The 25,634-nt window shown below is 40.0% G+C and overlaps 1 protein-coding gene across 3 annotated transcripts in view; it reads left to right on the forward strand.

Moving 5' to 3' along the window:
* Positions 1–20,378, forward strand: part of BRWD1 (bromodomain and WD repeat domain containing 1) — a 60,339-nt gene extending 39,961 nt beyond the window's left edge. For all 3 annotated transcript variants that reach the window (XM_063126621.1, XM_063126622.1, XM_063126623.1), the window contains exons 32-42: positions 463–588; positions 737–812; positions 1,109–1,150; positions 1,333–1,479; positions 2,120–2,272; positions 4,435–4,607; positions 7,831–8,066; positions 11,611–11,778; positions 12,626–13,525; positions 15,638–16,567; positions 17,530–20,378. In XM_063126621.1, the coding sequence (XP_062982691.1) occupies positions 463–588; positions 737–812; positions 1,109–1,150; positions 1,333–1,479; positions 2,120–2,272; positions 4,435–4,607; positions 7,831–8,066; positions 11,611–11,778; positions 12,626–13,525; positions 15,638–16,567; positions 17,530–18,587 (4,009 nt within the window). In that variant the 3' untranslated portion in view covers positions 18,588–20,378. The remainder of the gene's footprint in view (positions 1–462; positions 589–736; positions 813–1,108; positions 1,151–1,332; positions 1,480–2,119; positions 2,273–4,434; positions 4,608–7,830; positions 8,067–11,610; positions 11,779–12,625; positions 13,526–15,637; positions 16,568–17,529) is intronic.
* The last annotated feature ends 5,256 nt before the right edge of the window (positions 20,379–25,634 follow it).

Genomic DNA, 25,634 nt, shown 5'->3' on the forward strand with positions numbered 1-25,634 from the left:
GGGAATGTGGGTTTTTTTAGCGGTTTGGAGGAATATAGGGGCACAGTTGTGCTACCAACAAAAGGCAAATACAGAATATTTTACATGTAACTCTACATGCTATAAATAAATTCAGGACAGGTGGTGACTGAAATGAAAATACCAGTAGACTTTAAAGTGTGAAGGATGGTGATGCACCTTTGTATGAAACTGTCATTTTTAGAGGGGTTAGAAAGAGCAATACTATCTCAAGCATGGATATGTTTGTTGTTGTTGCTTTCCGTGAGATAATGTGGTGTTAAAACAATAAATAAATGAATAGTAGGATTCTTTTCCTTAAAGTTCTCCAGATTTATTTATTATATTTCTATACCACCCAATAGTCGAAGCTCTCTGGGCAGTTCACAGAAATTAAAACTGCAAAATAGGAACCAAGGGTTTATTTTTCCTGTTTAATTTTATTCTGTTTACTGTTAAATATAGGAGTCTCTCTGCATTGATTTGGGAAGTAAGATGTATTGAGAGCAATGCCCTAACTTTCAATGAACCCAACAGCACTATTGCTAGGTCTGCTCAAAAAATCACAGATCAGCTCTTAGAATTGATCAGGTAAGCAACACTTCAGGCTAAACAATAACTTTAAGTACCTTAAAATTAAATTAGGATTGTCTTAATTTTGGTTGTTTCTCATTACCATTGTTTGCTTACTGTAGCTGCATTTTTTTCTTGAGTAACAAAATATATTTTTATTTTTCAGGAATCCAAATTGTACAGATGTTTTTGAATTGTGTATTGCGATAAACAATGAGGACAGCACTGATGCTGCTGAATTGGTAATAACACTTAATTCTTGTGTTGTGCAGTTAACTATTAGCTTATTATGCCTGCTATTTTATCAACCTATATCCTTTCCATTCACCTTAATAACAGCAGTATGGACCTAGTATTGTAACCTTATTGAATAGGACTTATCTCTAAATAAATGTGTTTTTTTTTAAAAAAAAAAACTTTGTATATTTGTTTTTAATGTTTACTGTTTTTAACTTTTGTAAACCACCCAGAGAGCTTCGGCTATGGGTCGGTATATAAATGCAATAAATAAATAAATAAATAAATAACTGTTTTGTAGGATGATGAAGAGACCTATGTACCAAGAGCATCTTCTAGAAAAGTAAGTCAATCTGCTTTAACCATAATTTCCCCAATTTATAAGAAAGTAGCAGTTTCGTAATTATACTGCTAGAAACTGTACAGATGGATATGAAATGTTATATACTGGTCTTGGCAGGCAGTTTTTAAAACTATTCCTTAATGTCATTGTATACTTAGAAATATTATACTTCTGTTTTAAAGAAACAGGCCCTGAACAGGAAAACCACTGCAAAACCCAGCTATGATGAAAATAGTTGGAAGAGACAATGCATGGAACTTGTAAATTTAATTTTCCAGTGTGAGGATTCTGAGCCGTTTAGACAACCTGTTGACCTGGATCAGTACCCTGTAAGTTATTGTTCGTTAACATAACCCTGATATATGCATTATTTTATAGCATTTCCAGTGTATAGTGTGCTTTCCTATTCTTACCCCATTTTGCTTCCCAACAATGTTCTTAAATAGGTTAGTTGAGAGAGCTATTTGTCTTGGGCTAAACCTGCAAGTTCTATTGCTCAACAATGGTGTAACTTTTCCCTCAGAAGTGTTCTAGTTCCACAACTGAGTTTCCTAACTAAAAGCGTCCAGAGCACCTACAAGATGGTTCTTTCCCAACCCCAGCTTCAATTCCAGATTAGTAATGCAGAATAGTGACTATCACTTGTCTATGTTATCTCTTTCTCTCAGAGGAGCTTTCTTTCATAAGTTAACTTCTTTCAAATATCCTTCATACAGAAAAAAAACCCTAACTGCTCTCAGAACTGGATGGTAAAACTTGGTTGATATAGTTGTGCTACTTTCCAGTATATAGATAAAATGTATATTAGCATTATCTTGGGTCGTTTTATACACAGTGTTCTCCTGTTTTGTTTGTTTTGTCCACAGGCTTACATGTGGACTTATATGCTTACATGTCTGAGAAACACCACACCATCTTTTTCCCCCATACTGATTTAAATAATAGAGTTATTTGGATCTGTTTATTTAGGATTACCGAGAAATTATAGACACACCGATGGATTTGGGGACAGTGAAGGAGACTCTAGAAGCTGCAAACTATGATACTCCAATGGAACTGTGCAAAGATATTAGATTAATATTTGGCAATGCTAAAGCATACACCCCAAATAAAAGGTCTAAGGTAACATTTCTATATTGTTTACCATACTAGTAAAATCAGCATCTGTTCAGTTAGAGAGAATTTAAAGGAAGTGTATGGGGGGGGGGGGGGGAACCGACTGAAAAACAGTGTTTAAAGATGAATTGCTGATCTTGTTTCTGTATTAAAGTGCTGGTGTGATTAGAGAAATACAGACGGGTCGGATGACACAATAGTCAGCAGTTGTTTAAATAGCCCACTGTTGCTTTTAAATAGTCCACCGTTGACTATTGTGTCATCTGTCGAGCCTTTTCCACACAACGGTTGGTTGTAACCAGCGCAAATAATCAACTGTGTGCAGAGTTGACTATCTGCACAACTGTTGATTATTGTGCCGTGTGGCGGGCTCTGTTGACTATTTCATGTGCCTACAGAGTTGCGAGGAAAGAGCAGCAGAAACACCTGCCGCTTTTGTCCAGCGGGGCTCTGTAGGCATGTGTCAGCTGTTCTGGAATGTGTGTGTGGAGCCGCCAATCATGCCGTCCCTGGGTGCGGCGCCGTGATTGGTGGCTCCCCACGTGTTCCCAGGGACATGTACATCCCATCCCTGGGTGTGGTGAGGACAGGCACCACGATTGGCGGAAGGATGTGTCCAGCGGTTTTACGTTCACCACAAGAGAAGGGGTATGGTCATGACAGCTGCAGGAGGGATCCTTGTGCCGCCGCCCACCTGTTCTTTGTGGAGAAGGGGGTGGGGGTGGGGGTAGCGCAAGGTCTTTTGCAGTTGTCAGACGCAGGAGAGATGCTTCTGCCGCCCTGCCCTGCTATCCATTTGGATACAGGTCGGGGGATGGCAGGAGCTCTCCTGCCAACCCCATAACAAAGTAGCTAGCGTGGTGTGGGGCAAGGATGTCTCCCACGGCTTGACACCCTGATTGTGGCACCCCGCTCCACCCAAGGACGTGATGTGCATGTCCCTGGGAACATGTGAGCAGCCGCATATCACAGCATGCCATCCGGGGATGGCACATCCCATGAGAATCCCCTTTCGCGCTGTGTCCTGACAGTAGGGGGACCTGGCACAAAGGGGGATTTTCATGGGAACCAGCACAGCTATTCGGTGGGGAGGACAGAGCGGGGGTAATAGTTAACCATGTGTTAATAGTCAACTCCACTGATGACTGTTTATTGGGGTACTCCCAAGATGACATGATAATAGTCATCTGTGGAGTTGATTATTAACACATGGTTGACTATTGTCTTCCGTATGAGGCCACAGTTTCTAGTTACTGAGTCAATTTAAGCAAGCAAAATTAATATAAATATCAGTTGCACCAAGGTCACAGATGTCTATATGAATAATAAATCTTCTATGGTAACCCTGCAAAATCATAGAAGACTCATTCTTTTAAATGTACTATCATTTTAGTTTACATCTAAGTTTACATTACAAAGTCCACGTATGTACTATGGTTTAATGACATTGAAACTCAAACTAATTTTATTTCAGTATAATTGTTGTGCTATATCTCTTCTTTGTGTCTACTGGGTTTTTATAAAGGAAATCTGTTCCAAATAACCCCTGTATCTTAGTCATGGTAGATACATAGGAAAAGTTGAAAGGTTATATAAAATCATAAGATTTCTCTGTTGTGTTCCTTTGATTTTGTATGGAAATTTTCATCTACTGATTCTTGCTTATTACAACTTTAAATACTAGTTTCACTGTAATTTGATCAAAGGTCAAGCCTTAATAAATTATCAACGTCAGAGTCTTTGACTGATACATTGACTGAGATACCCATCAAACTTGGAAATAGAAATTAGAGGAGGTTATAACTATAAATGGATCTTAAAGAAATAGTTCCATAAGCAGATTTTGGTAACTTACTGACTTCAGAGATTTGCAAAAGCTTCAGAACCATCTTTATATTTAAAATTAAAGGACTTTGGGTGAAGCTATAGTAACCCCTTGAATCCACCCACAGCTTTTCTCCATTGTTTGATTGAAATGTTCTGGAAAAGAATATTTGATATATCCTATTACCTTCTTTGGTTAAGATTTACTGCTCAGTTGTATAAGTATTCATGCTGAAGAGAAACAACAAGACAATCATATGTCAATGGAACCATTGGGGGTGTCTAGTTGTTATACTGAATTTGACTAAAATACTTTAATTCTTAATCTGTCTTACCCAATCTAGATATATAGTATGACATTGAGATTATCTGCGCTGTTTGAGGAAAAAATGAGAAGAATCATCTCTGACTTTAGAACTGGACAAAAATACAATGAAAGATTATGGCGAGGTCGGCGACACAGTAGGAAATTTCAAAGTCAGAGTAAGTCTGTACAGAACTCTACCAAAACACCCAGGTAAATTTTTAGCATAGAATTTTCATTCTGTGGATGTTTTTCATTAACAGGATGGTCATTGTTACTTCATAAGAACATTCCAATTGGCAACTATTTTGAGGTGGTGGTTGAGAGGCTAAGGCTGCAATCCTATGCATATCTACCTGGAAGTAAGTCCAGTTGAACTCATTGGTGCTTACTTCTGAGTAGACTTGCATTGGAGAGTGCTTCAAGATGCGCAACATCTGATCAGCCAAAGAGCAGTTAGCAGACTAAAGGATCATTATCTCTTTGTCTAAGGGTCTTGCTAGACGATGCCGGATAAGCCGGCAGGGAGGCGGGGCTACGGCGCGCTAACTTTAGCGCACGCCGCCCCGCCTCCTAGACGCACGATGTGCAGGGACTACAGAAGCCCTGCAGCGTCGGCCATTATTATTTTTATTTTTGTTAAAGGGGCCACGTGCGCCCCGAAGACTCCGGACAAGGTAAGCGTTTTTTTTTTACTTAAGCCCCCCCCCATCCGCTCCTGATCCCCTCCCATGCCTCCTGCCCACTCTTTCCCCGCCCTCCGTCCCGTCCCCAATCTGTGCCACCCTCGGCCCTCCCTCCCGTGTCTGGCACCCTCCGTCCCGTGTCTGTGCCACCCTCCACCCTCCGTCCCGTCCCCGATCTGTGCCACCCTCTGCCCTCCCTCCCGTGTCCGTTCCACCCTCCGTCCCGTGTCTGTGCCACCCTCCGTCCCGTGTCCGTGCCACCCTCGGCCCTCCCCCCTCTCCTGCCGGTCCGGCCTTCCCCCCATCTCCCCCCCGGGGATCCCCCCGGCCCGATGGGCACAGCGCTCGTATGAACGCTGTGCCCAGTCCGTGGCTTTTCCCGGCTACTCACGAGTAAGCGAGTAGCCGCAAAAAGCCACGGACCTTGCTAGACGAATTCGCTTATGGCGCGTTAAGGGAGGTCTGAGCACGGCTTGACCCCAGATTCCCCTGTGCGTCATCTGGATGCACAGCAGGGAAACCGGGCCTCAAAGCGCGCTAAGGCCTCGTCTAGCAAGGCCCTAAGTTGACTTCTGTATGATTTTAGGGACTTCCTGCTCTATTTGCTTCAGGATCAGGCTGGTACTGGGTGCTTTGTTCCTTAACTTATTTAAATAGACAAAATGTTTTTGAATTGTATTTGGTACAGATTTGATAAAGTAGGCTAGGGATAAATTCTTGTGTTCCACAACTATACTCTACCATGCTCTATTGCAAGATGGAAATCTTGTAAGAAAATCATAATTAGTGTTCATGGATGCATGAATACTGCTTGTTTGAGTGTTAATGCGACATAGGGGAAAACATTTGTGACCAGACATAACGGAGATGTTTCATAACATTTGATTCTCTTAACACTGCACTGATCAGGAGTGCTTCCTAATTCTGCCATAATTCATCTCCAACTGCCTCCTGCCTCTACATTTTCTGTAATGGGCAAGAACAATCCCACTTTCTTTTATTATATTTAACTATTCTCATGAATAGTTTGTTGCACTGTGTCTCTTCTGTAGCATTTTCCCCACAGAAACCTGGTGTAAATATAAAAAGCTGCCCTACAAACAAGTTTCTTTATCCAATAAAACATGACTATATATTTCTATTCAGTTCAAGCCTCCAACATGTCTCCCTTCATAGTGGGTCCTTAGCTGCAATCTGTGACATCAGAGGCCACATCATATTCTATGTATATTATGAGTTTTTGAATCATCATCACATTTACCTCCTACCAACTTGCTCAGGGTGTCATACATAATGCTAATGGCACATTAATTCAGAATATCAGAGCAATATCAGAACTTTTCATGTTAAGAGGAGAGCTTTGTAAATGCTTATAATTCTTTTCCTTCAGTTTTGTTTTCTCTTTCCTGACCACCCAGAAACCTAGTGTTGTGGTGGTCAGTTGAAGTACCATTTTGCATTTATATCCTTCTTTTCCTCCAGAGAATGTAAGATTGCATACATTTATGGTTCTTTAGGGAGACTTGCCTTGAGCAGTAACCCAAAAGGGTCTTTATGAATTCATACCACTGCCAAAGTACTTTTAATATATTCATTTTAATATATTCTCTACTTGAAGCTGTATTATTATTATTATTTATTTATATAGCACCATCAACGTACATGGTGCTGTACAGAGTAAAACAGTAAATAGCAAGACCCTGCCGCATAGGCTTACATTCTAATAAAATCATAATAAAACAATAAGGAGGGGAAGAGAATGCAAACAGGCACAGGGTAGGGTAAACAGGCACTGGGTAGGGTAAAACTAACAGTATAAAGTCAGAACAAAATCAAGTTTTAAAAGCTTTAGGAAAAAGAAAAGTTTTTAGCTGAGCTTTAAAAGCTGTGGTTAAACTTGTAGTTCTCAAATGTTCTGGAAGAGCGTTCCAGGCATAAGGGGCAGCAGAAGAAAATGGACGAAGCCGAGCAAGGGAAGTAGAGACCCTTGGGCAGGCGAGAAACATGGCATCAGAGGAGCGAAGAGCATAAGGAAAACCCTAAATTTTCTAGTGTTAGTGTGCCCGGGGGAATTTACTGATTTTATTTACTCCTTTCCTTTGAGATGACTTACAAGGGCAATGAAAACAGTGGGGCTTTTCACAGAACACGATAACCCACACTCAGTGGGTTGAAGGTGGGTTGATCTGAGCTGTAGGTTGTTTGTTGAGCCATGAGTTAGCTTGTTCTCTGAACACAGTCAGGATGGCTTGTTAACCATGCAGTGTGGTTTATTTTCTCAAACAAGTCGCCTTGAGAACCCATGGTTGATGGATTGTTCAGGCTAGTTAACAAGCCCCACAGTGCATGGTTAACTAGTCACCCTGGCTGCGATCAGACAATACACTAACCCACGGTTCAATGAACAACCCATGGGTCAAAACAACCCATACTTAACCACTGAATGTGGGTTAGTGTGATGTGTGAACAACCATAAAACACTTAAAATAAGAATAATCTTTAAAACATACATCACAAAAAGGGCACTGCTATTTTAGCTGGTTAAAAGTTGGGGAGAAAAAGTACCCATAGTATAGGTGTGCTTTTCCATTCTTATTACTGACAATGTAAATGATTTTTTTAAATTTAAGACTCATTTCCATTCCTTCTGTTGAATCTTAAAATTCACTTAATTGATGCAATTTGAGAAGTAGAAAGGGATTTTATATCACCTTCATGAACTGCATATTGTTTCCATTCTTTTTGTTAAGAAATACAAAGCAGAAGCAGTGTAAATCTCAGACAAAAATTCAGTCTGCGGCAGAAGATTCTTCTAACCAAAATACCTCAAGTCGAAAGTCCTGTCTTACAAGCCATAAAATATATACTAGCAGCTCTAGTCACAGTATTGCTGGTGTATCATCTGACTCAAACTCCACATCGTCTTTTGGGGAAAACACACGAACAAGAAACACAGCTGTAGCATGCAGTTCTGCATTGTCATCAGGTGAGTAATCTGGGGGGAAACCCACCTTGTTAAAAGAAACTTTTCAGTTTAACTGCAAACTCTTGCTGTTAAAATTCAACTCAAGCAACCATACTCTTACAATGCAAAAAGCCAAATCTGAGGCGGAGGAACCTTTTCTTATGACTGCACCTAGGCTTATCTCAGTAGAATGGAAGGTGGGGGTGGGGGGTTGTTCTTCCTCCTTTTGGGGGAACATGAAAAAGAACCTATTTCCCTCCCAGTAGTTCTGGGTGTAGTTTTTCCATATTCTGGCTGTAGGCTGGTGTAGTTTTTCCCTATTCTGGGGAAATGTGGGAGGAACAGGAGGGGTTTGGGTCCTGGGGATCCACAGCCTCTCCCAACATGTCTCCTTCCCCCTTCTCTGTTGTTGGAGCTCCGATGCCAGAGGAGCACCAGCATGGTGCAGACCTGTCCACATTACGAGCTTACGAGGAGGACAGATCTCCCACTTGGAGGGTGGACCTTTGTCTTTATCCTTGTAATGGTGAAGCCAGAAAGTTCTATGGTGCCTGAGACCCTCTCCTAGGGATCATCACATTGCAGCTTTAACATTATTAAAGTTATTAAAATAATCAAGGCAGGCCATGCAAAAAAATTTCCATCTTCCAATTTCCCCACTATATATCAGCTTTGTAGAATTGATGTTTCTTATTTACTAGCCAGCCTTTTTTTAAAAAAAAAAAACCCATGGTGTTTTATGGAACTTAAATAAATTGGCATATACCAAACAGTCAAAAATACCAAAGCTCCTAATTTTTTTAAAAATGCAGAGAAATATGCATGCACATCTCCTGCTGGTTTTTAATGTATGGTGGCTGTTTTACTGTGGGTAAACTTATTGAACTTATTTAAATTTTGTTATACACTATTTTGTTAATTGTAAAGTTGAAAGGCAGCTTTACATTTATCAACACAATATATGGTCTTACTATTTTATTTGTATCCTTTTGATTATACAGTGGCAAGATTATGAGCCCCTTAAGACTGTCACATTTCAAACCTAAATTGTTATTAGGTCTTGATTAACCTCATAATCCTAGATACAGAATAATAGATAACCTGATTAAACAGATGACACCCAAACAAGATGCTTTTTCAACATTTTATATATGCACCTGATTCAACATTCAATATCCATGTATGGAAAAAGTATGTGAACCTTTAGTTTCAGTACGTGGTGGCACCCCTTGAGCAGCAGTGACTTCAAGTAAGTGTTTCCTGTAACTGTTGTCTGTCTCTCACAGCAGTTTTGAGGAATTTAACTCATTCCTCCTTACAGAACCAGTGACATTTGAGGCCTTCCTTGCATGAACAGCTCACTTAGATCCTGCCACAACATTTCGATGGGGTATAGGTCCAGGCTTTGCCTAGGCCATTCTGAAACATGGAATTTCTTCTTCCACAGCCATTCTTTTGCAGATCTGTTTCTGTATTTAGGATCGTTATCTTGTTGCATGGTCCACTTTTGGGTCCACTTTTTTTTTAGATAGCAGTGGTTTCCACCTGGCTGTCCTCATGAACACCATTTTTTTCTAATTGTTGAGTCATGAACACTCAGTGTTAGCTAAGGCAACAATGGCCTGCAAATCTTTGGATGTTACTCTGAGGTTCTTTTTGATGTCCTGGAAGATGTGGTGGTTTGTTCTTGGAGAGATTTTTGGTAGGACAGCTACTCCCAGGTAGAGTTACTGTAGGAATTAAGAATAAAACGGCCAGTATCATACTGCCCTTATTCACATCTATGGTGCGACCACACTTCGAATACCGTGTACACTTCTGGTCACCACACCAAAAAAAGGATATTATAGAGCTGGAGAAATTGCAGAAAAGGGCAACTAAAATGATTAAGGTGCTAGAGCATCTCCCCTATGAGGGGAGGTTACATCAACTGGGATTGTGAAGCTTGGAAAAAAGGAGGCTAAGGGGAGACATGATAGAGGTGTACAAAATTATGCATGGTATGGAGAATGTGGATAGGGAGACCTTTTACTAGATACTAGAACCCGGGGTCATCCCATGAAGCTGTTTGGTGGGAGATCCAGGACAAATAAGAGGAAGTACTTCTTCACACAGTGCATAGTTAAATTATGGAACTCATTACCACAAGATGTAGTGATGGCCACCAATTTGGATGGCTTTAAAAGGGGAGTGGATAAATTCCTGGAGGCAAAGGCTATCAATGGCTACTAGCCCTGATGGTTGTGTGCTATCTCCAGTATTCGAGGCAGTAAGCCTATGTGCACCAGTTGCTGGGGAACATGGGTGGGAGGGTGCTGTTGCACCATGTCCTGCTTGTTGGTCCCTGGCTGATGGCTGGCTGGCCACTGTGTGAGCAGAGTGCTGGACTAGATGGACCCTTGGTCTGATCCAGCATCAGGGCACTTCTTATGTTCTTAAACATTCTCCATTTGTAGACTATCTGCCTGGCAGTGGATTGGTGGAGTCCCAGAGCCTTAGAAATAGTTTTGTAACTTGTTCTAGACTGATGAACGCAACAACTGTTTTTCTGAGGTCGTCAGAGATGTCTTTTGACCATGGCATGGCGAGTTTTCACACAATCTTATGGTGTGGACCAAACTCAAAAAGTTTTGGATCTTTGTATAGGGTGGGGCCTCCTAAACTCACCCCTGAAGATCTACCTAATTACTTAAACACCTGATTCTAATTATTCCCTTTAATTGAGCTGATGATACCAAGGGTTCACTTACTTTTACACATAATCTGACTCTTAAATTCTCATTGTTTGTCTGATTTAAACATTTTATGTTTTATTCTACAAGATTCAAAGTTGGTTAATATAAACCCTATTGGATATTTAGAAGAGGACTGATTTTGATTCACAAAGGATATAATGGTAAAACAATGATAATTACAGAAATTCCAAAAGTTTTTCTCATCATTATATGTGAATTTAACTATTAATCAAAATAGTTTTCCATTATAACTTTTGAAATTAGCAGGAAAAAAATGGATGTAACAGTCAAGTCTTTACTGTGAAATATTGAATAACTAAGAAGCAAATATATGTTAAGAATGTTTTCTCCTTATATCTTGCTTTGGTTTATATTGCTGTATTTCCAGTTAAATGATGCTTTGAAATGGCCATAATTAAATAACCTGTGTCAAACTGATAAAAATGACTATTCTGTGAAGCCCATTTATGTAAATAGCTATGCTCTTTTGATTTTGTGTGTGTGATGATGCATAATTCTACCATCATATGTCTTTTCTCTTTTTTTAAAGGAGAGATTCTAAAGCATAGGATTGTTACTAAAGCTAAAAAAGTGCAGTTTCACTCAGAGTAGATGACACACTTACTGCATTTCTTAGGACAGAAGAATTTTGAATACTAGAACTATGTAGTTTGACTTAAGTTATTGATTACTTTAGAATGCTTTGCTAAGAAAAATAGGATTTGGATCACTTAGGTATAACATGCGATTTATGTTTACGTTTAAGATATGGAACAGTTCAAAGACGTCATATTAGTCTGATTACAATATTTTTTAAATATATTTTTTAGAAAGTGAGTTAGAACACTCCACAATGGCTTCATCTTCAAGTAGTTCAGAGGAAAGCAAAGAAAGTTCTGCAGCTTTCTCATCTCCTGCAATACATAATGGAACCTATGGGAAAAAGAGAAGTAACTTCAGGGTTACTAGAAACAGAGTGTATCAGCAAAAGCAAATGGGTAAGAGTAATTAAAGTGATGTCGATTGCAGAACTAGAATCACCTCTTTCGTTACTTCCAAGTATGTATCTTCATATTTATTTTGAAAACTGCATAATTTGTATTGGTCCAATATAGGTCCTCAAGGCATCTTAAAGGCAACAAAATAATTAAAATAACTATAAAAGCACTGTATAAACACTGTTGCTAAATTAATTTAAATTTCCTAAAATATTTAAAATAATAATCACAGTAGATAATCATAAATGCAACTGCACCGAATGATATAATCCAATTACATAGTTAAAAGTGCTCTGAAATATTTTTAGCCATCTTCTTTAAAATGTGAGCATAGCAAGTCTCCCTGGGAACTTTTCAAAGAGTGCACTGTAGCCAGTACCTGTTTCTCGTACTCATGTCTAGCTTCTGATAGTGAAGGCGCTTAGAACTGAGCCCCATCAGATGATCTAAGAATATGGGACAAGTCCTACAGCAGGAGGTGTTCCTTCTGTTCACTTGGGCTCAGACAGTTTAGAACGTTAGATAAAGCCAATACTTTGAGTTACACATTTTAAAAAAAACTATATAGAGGTCCACAAACCTGCTATTTGTGACTAAATGCAATTTTGGGATCTCTAAAGTAAAAATGTTCATTCAGGAAACTAAAATGAAATTATGCCAAGATCCTTTCAAATGTCTCTGTAGTGTTATGAATAACTGTGGAGTGAAAATTTGAAATCTGTTTTCTGAAGAAGATTAGAACTCCAGTACTATTTGATTAAACGTTTGGATGAAAACTTTGCATAATTGATTTTTAGGAATAGACAAATCTTTCAAAATTTGTAAACCTCTCCACTTTTATGTCTAGCTTCTCAAGAGAATGGAAATAGCCAAAGGACTACCAGGAAAAGAATAAGTGAGAGAGAAACTGATAATTCAAAAGAGCCCTATGAATCTTTGAGCAACAGGAGTGGAAGGTGCAGAAAAATTCCACGTAGAAGTGCTGCTGTGGCAGCTAATAAGTTAAGACTGATGAGTGATGTAGAAGAGGAGCTTTCTAGCTCAGAAAGTGTTGGTATTGGAAGCAAAAACAGAAAACTGCCTCATCGCAATGCTTCTGCTGCAGCCCGAAAATTACTGCTGAATGACTCTGAGGAAGAAAGTTCCATACAGTCTGAAAGTGATACACAGAGAGAAAAGCAATCTAACAAAAGAAAAACCTCCAAAGCTGGATCAGCTGTTGTTCGAAAAAGACACGTTACTGAATCTGACAGTGGAAGCTCCAATTCTGAGAGTGGTGTACAAAAAGCACGGAGGAGGTATCCTGTTAATGGTCATAAGCAGCCACACACAGCTGCCAATTATCCAAAAATAAAGCACACGGAGGGACTTTTGGAAGATGACTCCAAAAGCCACGTGTCAGAGGAAGAGAGCATTGAAAAAACTTCTTATCGGTTGTCTTCTGTGCACAAAAGTAATCCAAGGAGCAACTCTGAGGCAGATTCCGAGCCAGAGAAATGCAATGGTTTAGCAAAAGACAATTGTAGGAAGGTATCAACTCACTTCAGGAAAGCTAAAGTTTTGAGTGATTCAGAGGATGGAGTGGAGTCAAGGAGAGAGGATAAAAGTGTCACTTCTTCTGAGAGCAGAGATTTCCCTGAGACTTCAAGAGAACCCAAAACTAGCTCAAAGTGCTTCTCTAATTTGGAGTCTGGAACTGATAGCAGTAGCTCAACAAAAAGAAAGAAAAGAGAAACCATCAGGAAAGGTGATGTATAAGATGTTCAGAAACAGGTGTGATTATGAATGCTCCAGCCTTAAAATGTTTTCCTTGTAAAATTTTAGCACCAAACTCAAGCTGACATATATTAAGCAAGGATTGCTTTGATGGACAAAACACCCCTAGATCACTGTCTATGGGATTTTAACAACAACATTATTATTATTATTATTATTATTATTATTATTATTATTATTATTATTATTCTGCCTTTTGCCCAATACTGGGCCTCAAGGCGGCCTTTACAAAAACTATTTGTGCTGTTTAGGATTATAACACCAATTAACAAGTTATGTTACATAATACAACCACCCCTGTATGGGATCCTTGCCCCTCTTGACTAATAAAAGCTAGCAGGGATTGAACAGCTGGCTGGGCCAGGGAACCGATTAATGCCTTTCTGGGAGAGGGAGTGGTCCCAGGCCACCTGAAAGAGACAGTACTGAGACCACTCTTGAAGAAAGCTTCCTTGGTCCAGGAAAATCTTAATAACTATAGGCCGGTGGCAAATGTTCCATTCCTGGGCAAAGTCCTTGAGCAGGTGGTTGCAAGCCAGCTCCAGACACTTTTGGATGAGACCGATTATCTGGATCCATTTCAAGTTTCAGGCCTGGTTTTGGCACAGAAACAGCCTTGGTCGCACTGCATGATGACCTATGTCAGGAGAAAGACGGTGACTGTGACTGTTGATTCTCCTTGATCTCTCAGCGGCTTTCGATACCATCGACCATAGTATCCTTCTGGAACGGCTGGTTGATTTAGGAGTGGGAGGCACTGCATTGGTGGGTCAGTTCCAGAAGGTGGTGCTTGGGGAATATTGCTTGGCCCCATGGGTTCTCCAGTATGGAGTTCCACAGGGCTCAGTCTCGTCCCCCATGCTGTTTAATATTTACATGAAACCATTGGGTGCGGTCATCCGGAGTTTTGGAGTGCATTGTCATCAGTATGCTGATGACACGCAGCTCTACTTCTCATCTACATCAGGTGAGGCTTTGGATGTGCTGAACCAGTGCTTTATTGTGACAATGGACTGGATGAGGGGCTAATAAACTGAAACTCAATCTAGACAAGACTGAGATGCTGTTAGTGGGTGGTTCTTCTGACCGGATGGAAGGTGCTTAACCTGTTCTGGATGGGGTTGCACTCCCCCTGAAGGAGCAGGTTCATAGCTTGGGGGTTCTCCTAAAACCATCTCTGTCACTTGAGACCCAGGTGGCCTCAGTGGCACGGAGTGTTTTCTACCAGCTTTGGTTGGTAGCCCAGCTACACCCCTATCTGGACAGGGATAACCTGGCTTTAGTTGTCGACGCTCTGGTAACCTCCAAGTTAGAGTACTGCAATGCACTCTACATGGGCTGCCTTTGAAGACGGTTCAAAAGCTGCAGCTTGTGCAAAATGCAGTGGCCGGATTGGTAACAGGGACAAGAAGGTTCGAATATATAAGACCGACTCTGGCCTGTTTGCATTTGCAGCCTGTACAATTCCAAGCCTGATTCAAGGTGCTGATTTTAACCTATAAAGCCTTACATGGCTTGGGACCACAATACCTGATGGAATGTCTCTCCCGACATGAACCTACCTGTACACTACGCTCAACATCTAAGGTCCTCCTCCGAGTGCCTACTCTGAGGGAAGCTTGGAGGACAGCAACAAGGGAGAGGGGCTTTTCTGTTGTGGCCCCCCAATTATGCAATGATCACCCCGATGAGGCCTGCCTGGCGCCAACGTTGTTATCTTTTCAGCGCCAGGTTAAGACTTTCCTTTTCTCCCAGGCGTTTAACAACATATGCTGAGTTTTAACTGACTCCAATAGCTTTGGCCTGGCTGAGTGTTTAAAATTTGTTTTATATGTTAACTGTTTTTATGTTTTTAAATTTTGTGTATTGATTTTTAATGGTCCGTATTCTTAATCCAATCTTTTTACTCTTTAGCCAACGACAGTGCATAGACTTACCTTTAGCTTTTTAAAACCATTTAGTACTTTTATTATATGTATAAATATGCATGTTTCAACAGCTTTTGTTAATAAATGTTTAATACTCTGTGATAGTGTCTGGGACTTTTATACATTCTAAGGACTTCTTTTGTATGCCTTTTTAGATTGCGTCCTTCAAGCGAATGGGCTTAGGAAAAATGCCAGGAAAAGACACTATGAAAGCAATTCTCGAAAAGAAGAGGGAGTCTCCAAAATGCAAAATAGTGCCCATCATGGTTACCAAAGATTATCACGCAGAAGTGCTACTATGACAGTTAATAAATTGAGGCTCATGAGTCGTGTGGAAGACCTCTCCAACTCAGAAGCCAAAGGCTGTGGGAACAAGAATGGAAAACTGAACCATCACAGTGTTAAGTCTACAGCTATAAAAAGTTCAGACAGTTCAGGGGATGCAAGTCAGCAGTCTGATGCAAAAAAAAATGGGCAATATAACAGAAGAAAGTGCACTCAGTCTGGTTCAACTGCAGTTTCTGCTAGGGGTTATGATAGTGACTCCGAAAATAGAAGTTCAGATTCTAGCCATGCTACAGGAAAGAAAAGGCATATTAAACCCCACAGGCAGAAACGTAGAACTGCATATGATGAAACTGAATCCCCTAGTATAAAATCCAGGATGGATGTTTCAGAGAAAAAATCCAACAGCCATATGTCAAAGAACAGAAGTCTTCATAAACTTCCTGAATATGTGCATAATACTATAGACCGTTCTGAATCTGAAATAGATTCTGAGTTAGACCAATGCAGTAGTGAAGTTAAGAAGCAGCACAATTATCAGAAAACAGCAGCTTCCAGTAAAGCAAAACCCAAAAGGCACATCCAAGCCACAACAGAATCTGATGACGAATATAAAGGGGATGAAATAGGCTCTCTGTCCGACAGCAAGGAACCTTCCAGAAGGCAAAAATCTAAATGCACATCAGACTCCATTTGCTCTTCTGATTTGGAAACTGAAATGCATTCCAATAATAGTAATTACAGTGATGCTGCAACACCACTCAAGAAAAAGAAAGGCAAAACAGAAGTCATTCGGAAAGGTAACATTTCTAGCATTAATGCATTTAACTTTGCCTAGTCCAGTATCCGAAGAAATGTTGAGTTAACAGGAGGGTAGTGACTTCATACAATACCAAACGCATACAAGATCTTCACATTCAGAATTAAGGGTTAGAGAGTGAGGTACGGTAACTGCAAAATATGATGAGTGACCAAGGACTACAAGTGAGAAGTTGAGGGATGTGCCTGCCACTCTAGGATTCCTGATGAGAATGTAATGCAGGGTTTTTGAACATCAAAATGCACCCCTCCAGGGTTCTCCAGATAGCCCTGCTCCCTGATCTATTTGGTGGTTTTCCAGCTTTTGCGTGTGCATCCCTGCCCCCATTCCAAAATATTTAAATGCTTCTCTTAAGTCTTAGATGCTGGCAGTAAGAGCCTGAAGCTGAAATATGTTGTTAATCCGTTCCCTGCTGTAAAGACTTGTTTGTTTGTTTATTTATATATATATTTATTTCACTGAACATTCAGTATCAAACATATGTTAATGACGCTTGAATTCCATAAGTATACTGTTGTCTACCATATAATATAGATTCAGTTAACAGTATTACTTGAATGGCCACATCAGATGTAACAATAAGCTGGAATTACTGAGAATTCTGGCTTCGTAAGCAGCATGCTTATGCATGCTGCCTAGTTCTCCCAATTTAGCTCTTCCTACCATTGGGAGTGTTTAAACTCACCAGAAACAAATGAAGAAGCAAAAGCTTCCCATGGCATTAAGACTTTGACTTTAGCTTGTCACTGACTTATTCAGCCACTCCTGCTGTCAGGGAAATCCAAGTGGGGGCAATTGGGCAGTGTACACAAGCACAACAGTTATGAGCAATAAACCAGAATTTTCAGCACTTCTGGCTTACACGGCAGTTATGTTATTTGTCTAAGTGAACTGATTTCTGTTGTGAATACAATATTTTAACGTTAAGTCTTCCTTTTGTAGAATCCATTTCTCAAGAGATGCGCCAAAGTCCAAAACTACTCAGGAACAGGAAAAATTACAATAATTTTGCAGAATTGAATAGTGAAGCGATGAATATCAAAACACTTAATGGAAAGAAAATTCCACGCCGCAGTGCTGCTGTGGCTGCAAGTAAAATTAAGCTTATTAGTGATGCAAGGGAAGAGCTCTCAAGTTCAGAAGTTGGGTACACTAGAAACAAGAACCGAAAATTGCCGCACCGCAGTGCCTCTGCTGCAGCCAGAAAGATACTGGAAGATTTACCTTCACCCTCTGAAAGTGAAGCAGAAGTGAAGGAATGTGAGAGCAAGGAAAAATCATTGCAGACCACAGCTAGAAAATCTAGTAGAGAACCAGAAAAATATTTGGACTCTGAAAAAGAGAGTGCAGTGAAACAAAAGATCAGGCACAGCAATGGCTCAAGACAACAACAAGCTCTCAGAAATGTATGTAGACGATATCATAAAAGGAAAAAACGTGCAGTAGAATATTCTGAAGAATCATCCTCCAGTAGTGTTACATCTGAGGAGCAGAGAGGTTCAAGCCAGCCCCTGTCTCCAGATAACCATAATGCAGCAAGCACTCCTGCAGTAGCTTCTGTATTAGGAGAAGAGTATAAAGATGTGAACCGCAAAGCAGAGATTGTAGGAGAGAGAGGGCAAGGAGGAAGCACTTTGTCAAAGAGTAGGAAATCTGGCCCTTCAAGGAACTCAAAGTCTGAGCCTGATGGCAGTTCCAATTACTCTTCAGATTCAGAATCTCAAACAGAGTCCAAAGACATTAACAACACTGGAAATAGAAAAACAAAAAAGAGGAAAAGGAAAGCTATTCCAACAGATAAAAGTTTAAATGATGGCTTTTCTGAACCTTCTAGAACACCTCAGAGAAGGAAACGGCCAAAAGTGAATGAAGAGAATGATTCTGAGGAATTGGATTATACGAAGTATAAAAGAGTAAATCGACGTTCCAAAATCAGAACTAGAAATGGGGGCAGACGAACTGTAAGATATGCAGATGATGAAGATGATTGTGAAATGTAACTGCAAGAGGAAGAGCTAGCCCACTTTCCTTCTAGTAATGATACTAAAGTTAACGATATATGTTGGATCTTCTCTTCCTACAATTCAGGGAATATATTTATATTTTTCTATGAAAAAGTTAAATATGGAGACTCTCCTTTTCATAATATGACTTGCACTTATCTGCCTGTGTAGCAGCATTTAGCACATATGCCAAAATGTGCCTCATTATAGGGGCAAACGTGTCTTTCATATAGTAAGCGGTTGGGTGTGTGTGTGTGTGTGTGAATGAATAAAACATTAGGTGACAGCTTAAAAGCTGTATGTCTAAATAGTGTTACGGTGCTGCAAAGAGACACTACCTATGTTGTGCTATATTAGTGTGTTCCAAGAAGAGATAAATCTGAACACCTCCGTGTTTAAGATTTCATGTGTCAGTAACAGACTAGCATCTAACACTGTATATTATAAAAAATAAGTCAAAAGGTTACTGATTTTAAAGAACAAATATGTGATCAATGTTACCAAATATAACAACTTGTTAAAATGAGCGGTGCTACAAATTTCTGAGAAACAGCTTGAAGTAATTGGTAATAAAGAAAATACTTACTGATTTTATAAATATGTGGATACAAGATTTTGCTGTCATATATAATCTTTTAATGTGTGGCTTCCATACTGTAAATTTGAGGCCATTAGAATACAGGTGATCACTTGAGCCTAAGATTATTATTTTTCTTTTCTTTCTGTGAATGTTTTGTTACAAACAAGCAAAAATAAGTAAAAATTGTGCTTTGTGATAAAAACTTTAACGCTCAGAGTGCTAGTATTTAAGGTGATTTGCTAAAGTTGAATTCTTGATTCTTTAAGATTTAGTTATTTATAACTTAGATTATTGGTGCACTTAAACCACTGCACCTCCTGATTTGTCAAAGTAAAGCACCTTCATGTTGGTGGTATTTAGGTTGGCGCCATTGGAAAAAACAAGTAATTTCACTTCATTGTTGCAGATGAAGAATGGGAAATACATGATATTGTATAACTGTTTAATGGTGAGATGTATGCAATTTCCTTTAAAAAAATACCATTCCACCCTGATCTACCTTCTCTGAGAGCGTATGGTTTTTAGACCACCTCCCCTTCCTGGAGATGCCCTATTTGTTATAATTTGCCCCAATTTGTCCTATTTATATGTCATGTTGAATGTTCACATAACAGTCATTTAATTTATCCCTGTGGGCCTCCTGAAGTTTTATTCTGAGAACCATTAATTCAGGGTTGTATGTGTGTTTAAACAAATGGAACAAAACCCTGAAGGTTACTATATTAGAACATTGGTTTTGTCTTCCACTTCTTGGTTTCTCAAGGTAACCCCACCCCCAATAACATGGTTTGTCTTTTAATGAAAAATGCTAGTGATCAAAGTTCTTTATTTTTGTATGTTAAGTTAGAAAATGTGCTTAATATGGATAAATTGCACATTTCTGTATTTAAAATGAAGATGAATTCGAGTAGACTTGTTTGTTTAGGAGCTTTGAAAATGTATTTTTTTTTCCTGAAGTAAACACTGGTGAAATGATAAAGGGAAGCCTCCAAACCCCTGTAATCAATCTGAAGCGCACTGCTGTGTAAAATGAATTCTTACTTGCACTTGAAATAATCATGATTTTTAATTGTTTGACTTCAATATGTTGTAGTAAACCAGTACAACATGAAACAAAATATTTCAAGTAGTAGAATAGAGACTGAATTTGCCCAGTGCTATACAATAAGTGGAATGTTCTCAAATAAAAGCGAAAAAAGTGGACATCAGCATTTGTAGTGGTGGCTGCAGCTTACCTCAAAAAAATTGAACAAAAGTATTCTTTCACTCTGGTCTTTCTGCACTTCAGAGCACTTCTCCATATTGTAGTAACTTCAGACCTCTCTAACTGCCAACCAGCCAACTCCCGAAAGAACTTCTAGTGGAGGGTGCCCTTGTTTCCCAGGACTTTCACAGCTGTGCAGGATCGTATTTCATTTTCACTTGTTTTTAAGAATGTTTATGCTACTAGCTATCAATTTTGGAAGAAATACATTTTCAGGCTTTCAACATACGCAAAACTGTTGTTCGGTAACTGTTGAATTAAAAAAAAGGACTACCCATAGTTGATCTGGTCAAGCTCATTCTTAAAATTAAGAGTAAAGATTCTTAAGCCACTACTCTTGAAGTGGTACATAGTACATGGACAACAGTCATTCCTGATCCCTAAGGTGGATTTTATCAGCTGTACTACCAGTGCTTTCTTTCTGTCTTGCTTTAGTATAATTTCCAAAAGAGGAAAAAAAAACTGGGAAGATAAAAGTCCACAAAAAAGGTGGAAGCCCCTAAACAAGTACAAGAAGAAAAACAAACTACTACTACTAAAATCACTCCCATGTCAAAGGTGACATAGATTGCCAGCGTTAAAAGTTTGAAGACTAAGCCTAAAGTAAAGTGCAACTTAAATCAGTAAAGATAATGTTATGCTTAGGAACATATTTTAGCAATAAAAGTGGTCTAATACCATGTATGGTAAGAAAAATGGGAAATAGATATAAAATAAAGATTTAGTTTTATATTGAGAATTACTCTTAATAAAACAAGAAGGGTAGGCAGATACAAGATAAGCACTACAGTACATTCAACATTGCTTAAACATTTATATTTGTATGGTCCAGATTATGTTTGAAATTTAGTTGCAGAATTCCTCAGCGAGTGGCTACTTCTAGTCCTCCCAAACAAGGAACTGGCTTTTGTTTAAAGACAGGAAAGTGGTGTAATTTAAACTGAGCCAATTCAAATATTACCATAGCTGCAAACAGTACAGTGCAGTCTTATGCCTGATTTCTGAAATGTAAGTCATACTGTGTTCAATTAGCTTTTCTTCCAAGCAAGTTAACTTGGGATTGCAACCCAAGACATTCTCAGCCCATCCAGCAATCCTGCTCTAATATGAGGATATTTTATTCTAATCAAGTGGCATATGGTATCCAGTGGTGTCCCTCTGGTGAGAGAAAGCTCTTTGATCCAAGGAGGCTTCTGTCAGTGGAATGGGGTAGGAGGCTATTTTATGTCTGTCTACATCCTCCACGTGTTACCTCCCATACTGTTCTGAAGGTCCCCCAACCCTCTGGAGTAGATTTAGAGGTGGCAGGGAGCTGGACTTGGCAATCGGAGAAAATCACCTTGTTCTACTGATGGAAACCTTCACTAAATGAAAGAGCCTTGTGTCTGCAGACGGACAACATTCAATATACCCCAAGTTTGGATTTTCTTTAGTAACTTGGGTCTTCCCATGCTTCGTTTTAACAGAGATGCAAGACTGCAGTTCACATATGAAAATACGTGAAATAGGACTTTCTAATAAAACCTGATAGAATTGGGCTTCAAATTTCATGAAATGTTTGGTTTGACTTTTGTCCACTCAGCTAAGTGCCAACAGCTGCCTAGTGAAGCCTGCATCTTGTATAATTTTTTGGCCAAGGGATGAAACTGATGAGAGCAACAAGTATGAACTGTAGTTGTGGATGAGCCTTAAAACATTTGTACTTCATGGCGAGCAATTGAAACAAAATTTTACGCGAATTTGGACTTCAGTAAATCAAAGTATGAATTCACATAAATGGATTTAAAAGATGCAAAAAGAATTTCACCCAATAATAACCCCATAGTTGGTTATCACTGCTTTTGCAGAACTAGAAATTGCTATTTGAAGTCCTTGCAGAATTCAGAACTAAGCAAGTCTGAGATAAGCTAACATTCTGGATTTAATTGGAGCAAGCAGACACATAAATTTCACAACAGTTTATTATCAAACATTCAAAAATCTAGGATGCAATCCTATCTGGATGCACACCAGCCTCTGGACTTTAAGGCTGTCAGGCATCCTATCCAGAGTGTGGAGGCAATCATTGCCTTTGCGCTTCTCCCCCTCTGCAGTTTTGCTAGATAGGCTTTTTTGCCTGTCTAGCTAGGACTCTGTAGAGGGGAAGAGGAAGGGCTGGGGGTGGCTTGTATCCCCGCTTCCCTGGTTCCCTCCCCACCCACAGATACATCATCTTTCCATCCTCAGGTTGCTTTTGCAAACTCAGGCCCTTTCTACACCTAAGGATTATCCCAGGAAAATGGGCTCGTCCCTGCCTGCTCCCGGGATCCCCTATGTGTCATTTGCAAGCACAGGGATGATCCCGGGACGATCCCTGGAATAAAGGCAGGTGTAGAAATGGCCTCAGAGAAGCAGCTGGTGTGGTTCTCTGCACTGGCTGCAAGGGGCAGGAGCGGAGAGCTCAGATTCCTGCGTCCAAGGTTGGAGCACTGTCTCTGTCCTGGATCCAGGAATCTGAACTATCTTATGGCTGCACAGACACTGCTTAAGGACGCAGTATTGCTATCCTGGACTGTAATCTTAAGCACATTTTACTAGATAGTACGCTTCTCTTAGATGGTTATCCAAAACCCCAATTGTTCAGTTACAAAGTTTTCCATAAAAGTAGGCCTATGATCAATCTTATACGCTGTTCCTGAAGTATATATTGCGTGATTTGTTCACGTAAAGTAAATCTTTTTCAACCATCCATCATGCCTTCACCCCAGAAAAGATTACTCTAAATAGTTGTAGGCTTGTGGAGTATTCATGGATGTTACCTAGGTTCTTGGCTGTAGTCCTGCAGACTTCTCTCCAAACTCTTTCGCCTGTCAGCTCTTTACTTTGCCAGCTTGACTTGGCTCCAGGGTGAGCCTATGACATCACAATAGAAAACTCAGGTGACCTCTTGCACCTATGATCTCACTGCCTATATCATGCAAGTCTACCATCCCTTTTATACCAGTGTCTTGCCACCGGGATACTAGTCTGTGATGGAGTCAGGCAAATTTCACATTAAAGTAGTATGTAAGTAATTTTCCACAAGTAGCTTTGAGTAAAATGGTTTGTGTGTAAGCAGCTTCCCCTAGCCTGGGAGCTCCAGTTACTTTGGACCACAACTCCCAATATCACCTGATCATTTATAATGTTGCTTAGACTTGATGGGAGTTGTAGTTCAAAACATCTGGAAGGAAACATATTTTGAACAAAGAAGGTTGTTGTACAGAGCTTGTTTTATATTTCTCATCAGCAATATTGATGAGTCTGCATTTAACAATGCTGCTCTACCCCAGTGCTGGGCAGAAAGTAGATCTCCACATGTTTGGCACCAACTCCCAGTTTTGTCTGACCATTGGCCATACCAGAAGAGGCTTCTAGGAGTAGAAGTCAAAAACATCTGGAGATCTACCTTTTGCTCACCCCTGCTGTACTCCGCTCATGCAGCCATAATTCATTGATTTACATCTTTGCTAATCATAGCTCTATTTAAGGTTAAATAATGGTCTCATTTCATTTCTAAAACACCCCTTAGCCAAAACTCTCTGGGACAGGAAGTGCCAAGAGCTGTGATAGTATTTACATTTTCCTCTGACTATGTCCCATTAAACTTACATCTGGGAAGACATAGAATCATAGAACAGCAGAGTTGGAAAGGACCTACAAGGCTATTGAGTCCAACCCCCTGCTCAATGCAGGAATCCACCCTAAAGCATCCCTGACAGATGGTTGTCCAGCTGCCTCTTGAATGCCTCTAGTGTGGGAGAGCCCACAACCTCCCTAGGTAACTGATTCCATTGTACTGCTCTAACAGTCAGGATGTTTTTCCTGATGTCCAGCTGGAATCTGGCTTCCTTTAACTTGAGCCCATTATTCCGTGTCCTGCACTCTGGGAGGATCGAGAAGAGATCCTGGCCCTCCTCTGTGTGACAACCTTTTAAGTATTTGAAGAGTGCTATCATGTCTCCCCTCAATCTTCTCTTCTCCAGGCTAAACATGCCCAGTTCTTTCAGTCTCTCTTCATAGGGCTTTGTTTCCAGACCCCTGATCATCCTGGTTGCCCTCCTCTGAACACACTCCAGCTTGTCCACGTCCTCCTTGAATTGTGGAGCCCAGAACTGGACGCAATACTCAAGATGAGGCCTAACCAGGGCCGAATAGAGAGGAACCAGTACCTCACGTGATTTGGAAGCTATACTTCTATTAATGCAGCCCAAAATAGCATTTGCCTTGCAGCCATATTGCACTGTTGGCTCATATTCAGCTTGCGATCTACAACAATTCAAGATCCTTCTCATTTGTAGTATTGCTAAGCCAAGTATCCCCCATCTTGTAACTGTGCCTTTGGTTTCTATTTCCTAAATGTAGAACTTGGCATTTATCCCTATTAAATTTAATTCTGTTGTTTTCAGCCTAGCACTCCAGCCTATCAAGATCACTTTGAAGTTTGTTTCTGTCTTCCAGGGTATTAGCTATCCCATCCAATTTTGTGTCATCTGCAAATTTGATCAGCGTTCCCTGCACCTCCTCGTCCAAATTATTAATAAAAATGTTGAAGAGCATTGGGCCCAGGACTGAGCCCTGTGGCACCCCACTCGTTGCCTCTCCCCAGTTTGAGAAGGTTCCATTGATAAGTACTCTTTGAGTCCAATTCTGTAGCCAACTGTGAATCCACCTAATAATTGTTCCATCTAGCCCACTTTTAGCTAGAGTGTTAATCAGAATGTCATGTGGTACTTTGTCAAAAGCTTTGCTGAAGTCAAAATATATTATGTCCACAGCATTCCCACAGTCCACAAGGGAGGTTATCTGATCAAAAAAATGAGATCAAATTAGTCTGACAGGATTTGTTCCTGACAAATCCATGTTGGCTTCTAGTAATCGATCGTATGAAAAGTTGCTGCTAAGTCAACAAAGGCGACAAATACATGTTTGGTAGGACCAGCAATTCCTTGTTGGGCTAAAAAATAAAGAGTCAAACAGTGGTCAATAGTGCTCTGCCCTTTCCTAAAGCCAACCTGTTCAGGGTGGATACGGTTGGTAAATTCCCAGTCTTCCAGTTTTTTTAGTAGGTGTTTATAGTTTGGAGTCAATATCTAGAAGACTAATAGGCTGATAATTGTTTGGGTCTTGCTTATCACCCTTCTTGTAAATAGGAACAACAACACTCTGTTTCCAGCCCATT

Source organism: Elgaria multicarinata, chromosome 5, assembly GCF_023053635.1.
Source record: "Elgaria multicarinata webbii isolate HBS135686 ecotype San Diego chromosome 5, rElgMul1.1.pri, whole genome shotgun sequence".
In the NCBI taxonomy this organism is placed as follows: Eukaryota; Metazoa; Chordata; class Lepidosauria; order Squamata; family Anguidae; genus Elgaria; species Elgaria multicarinata.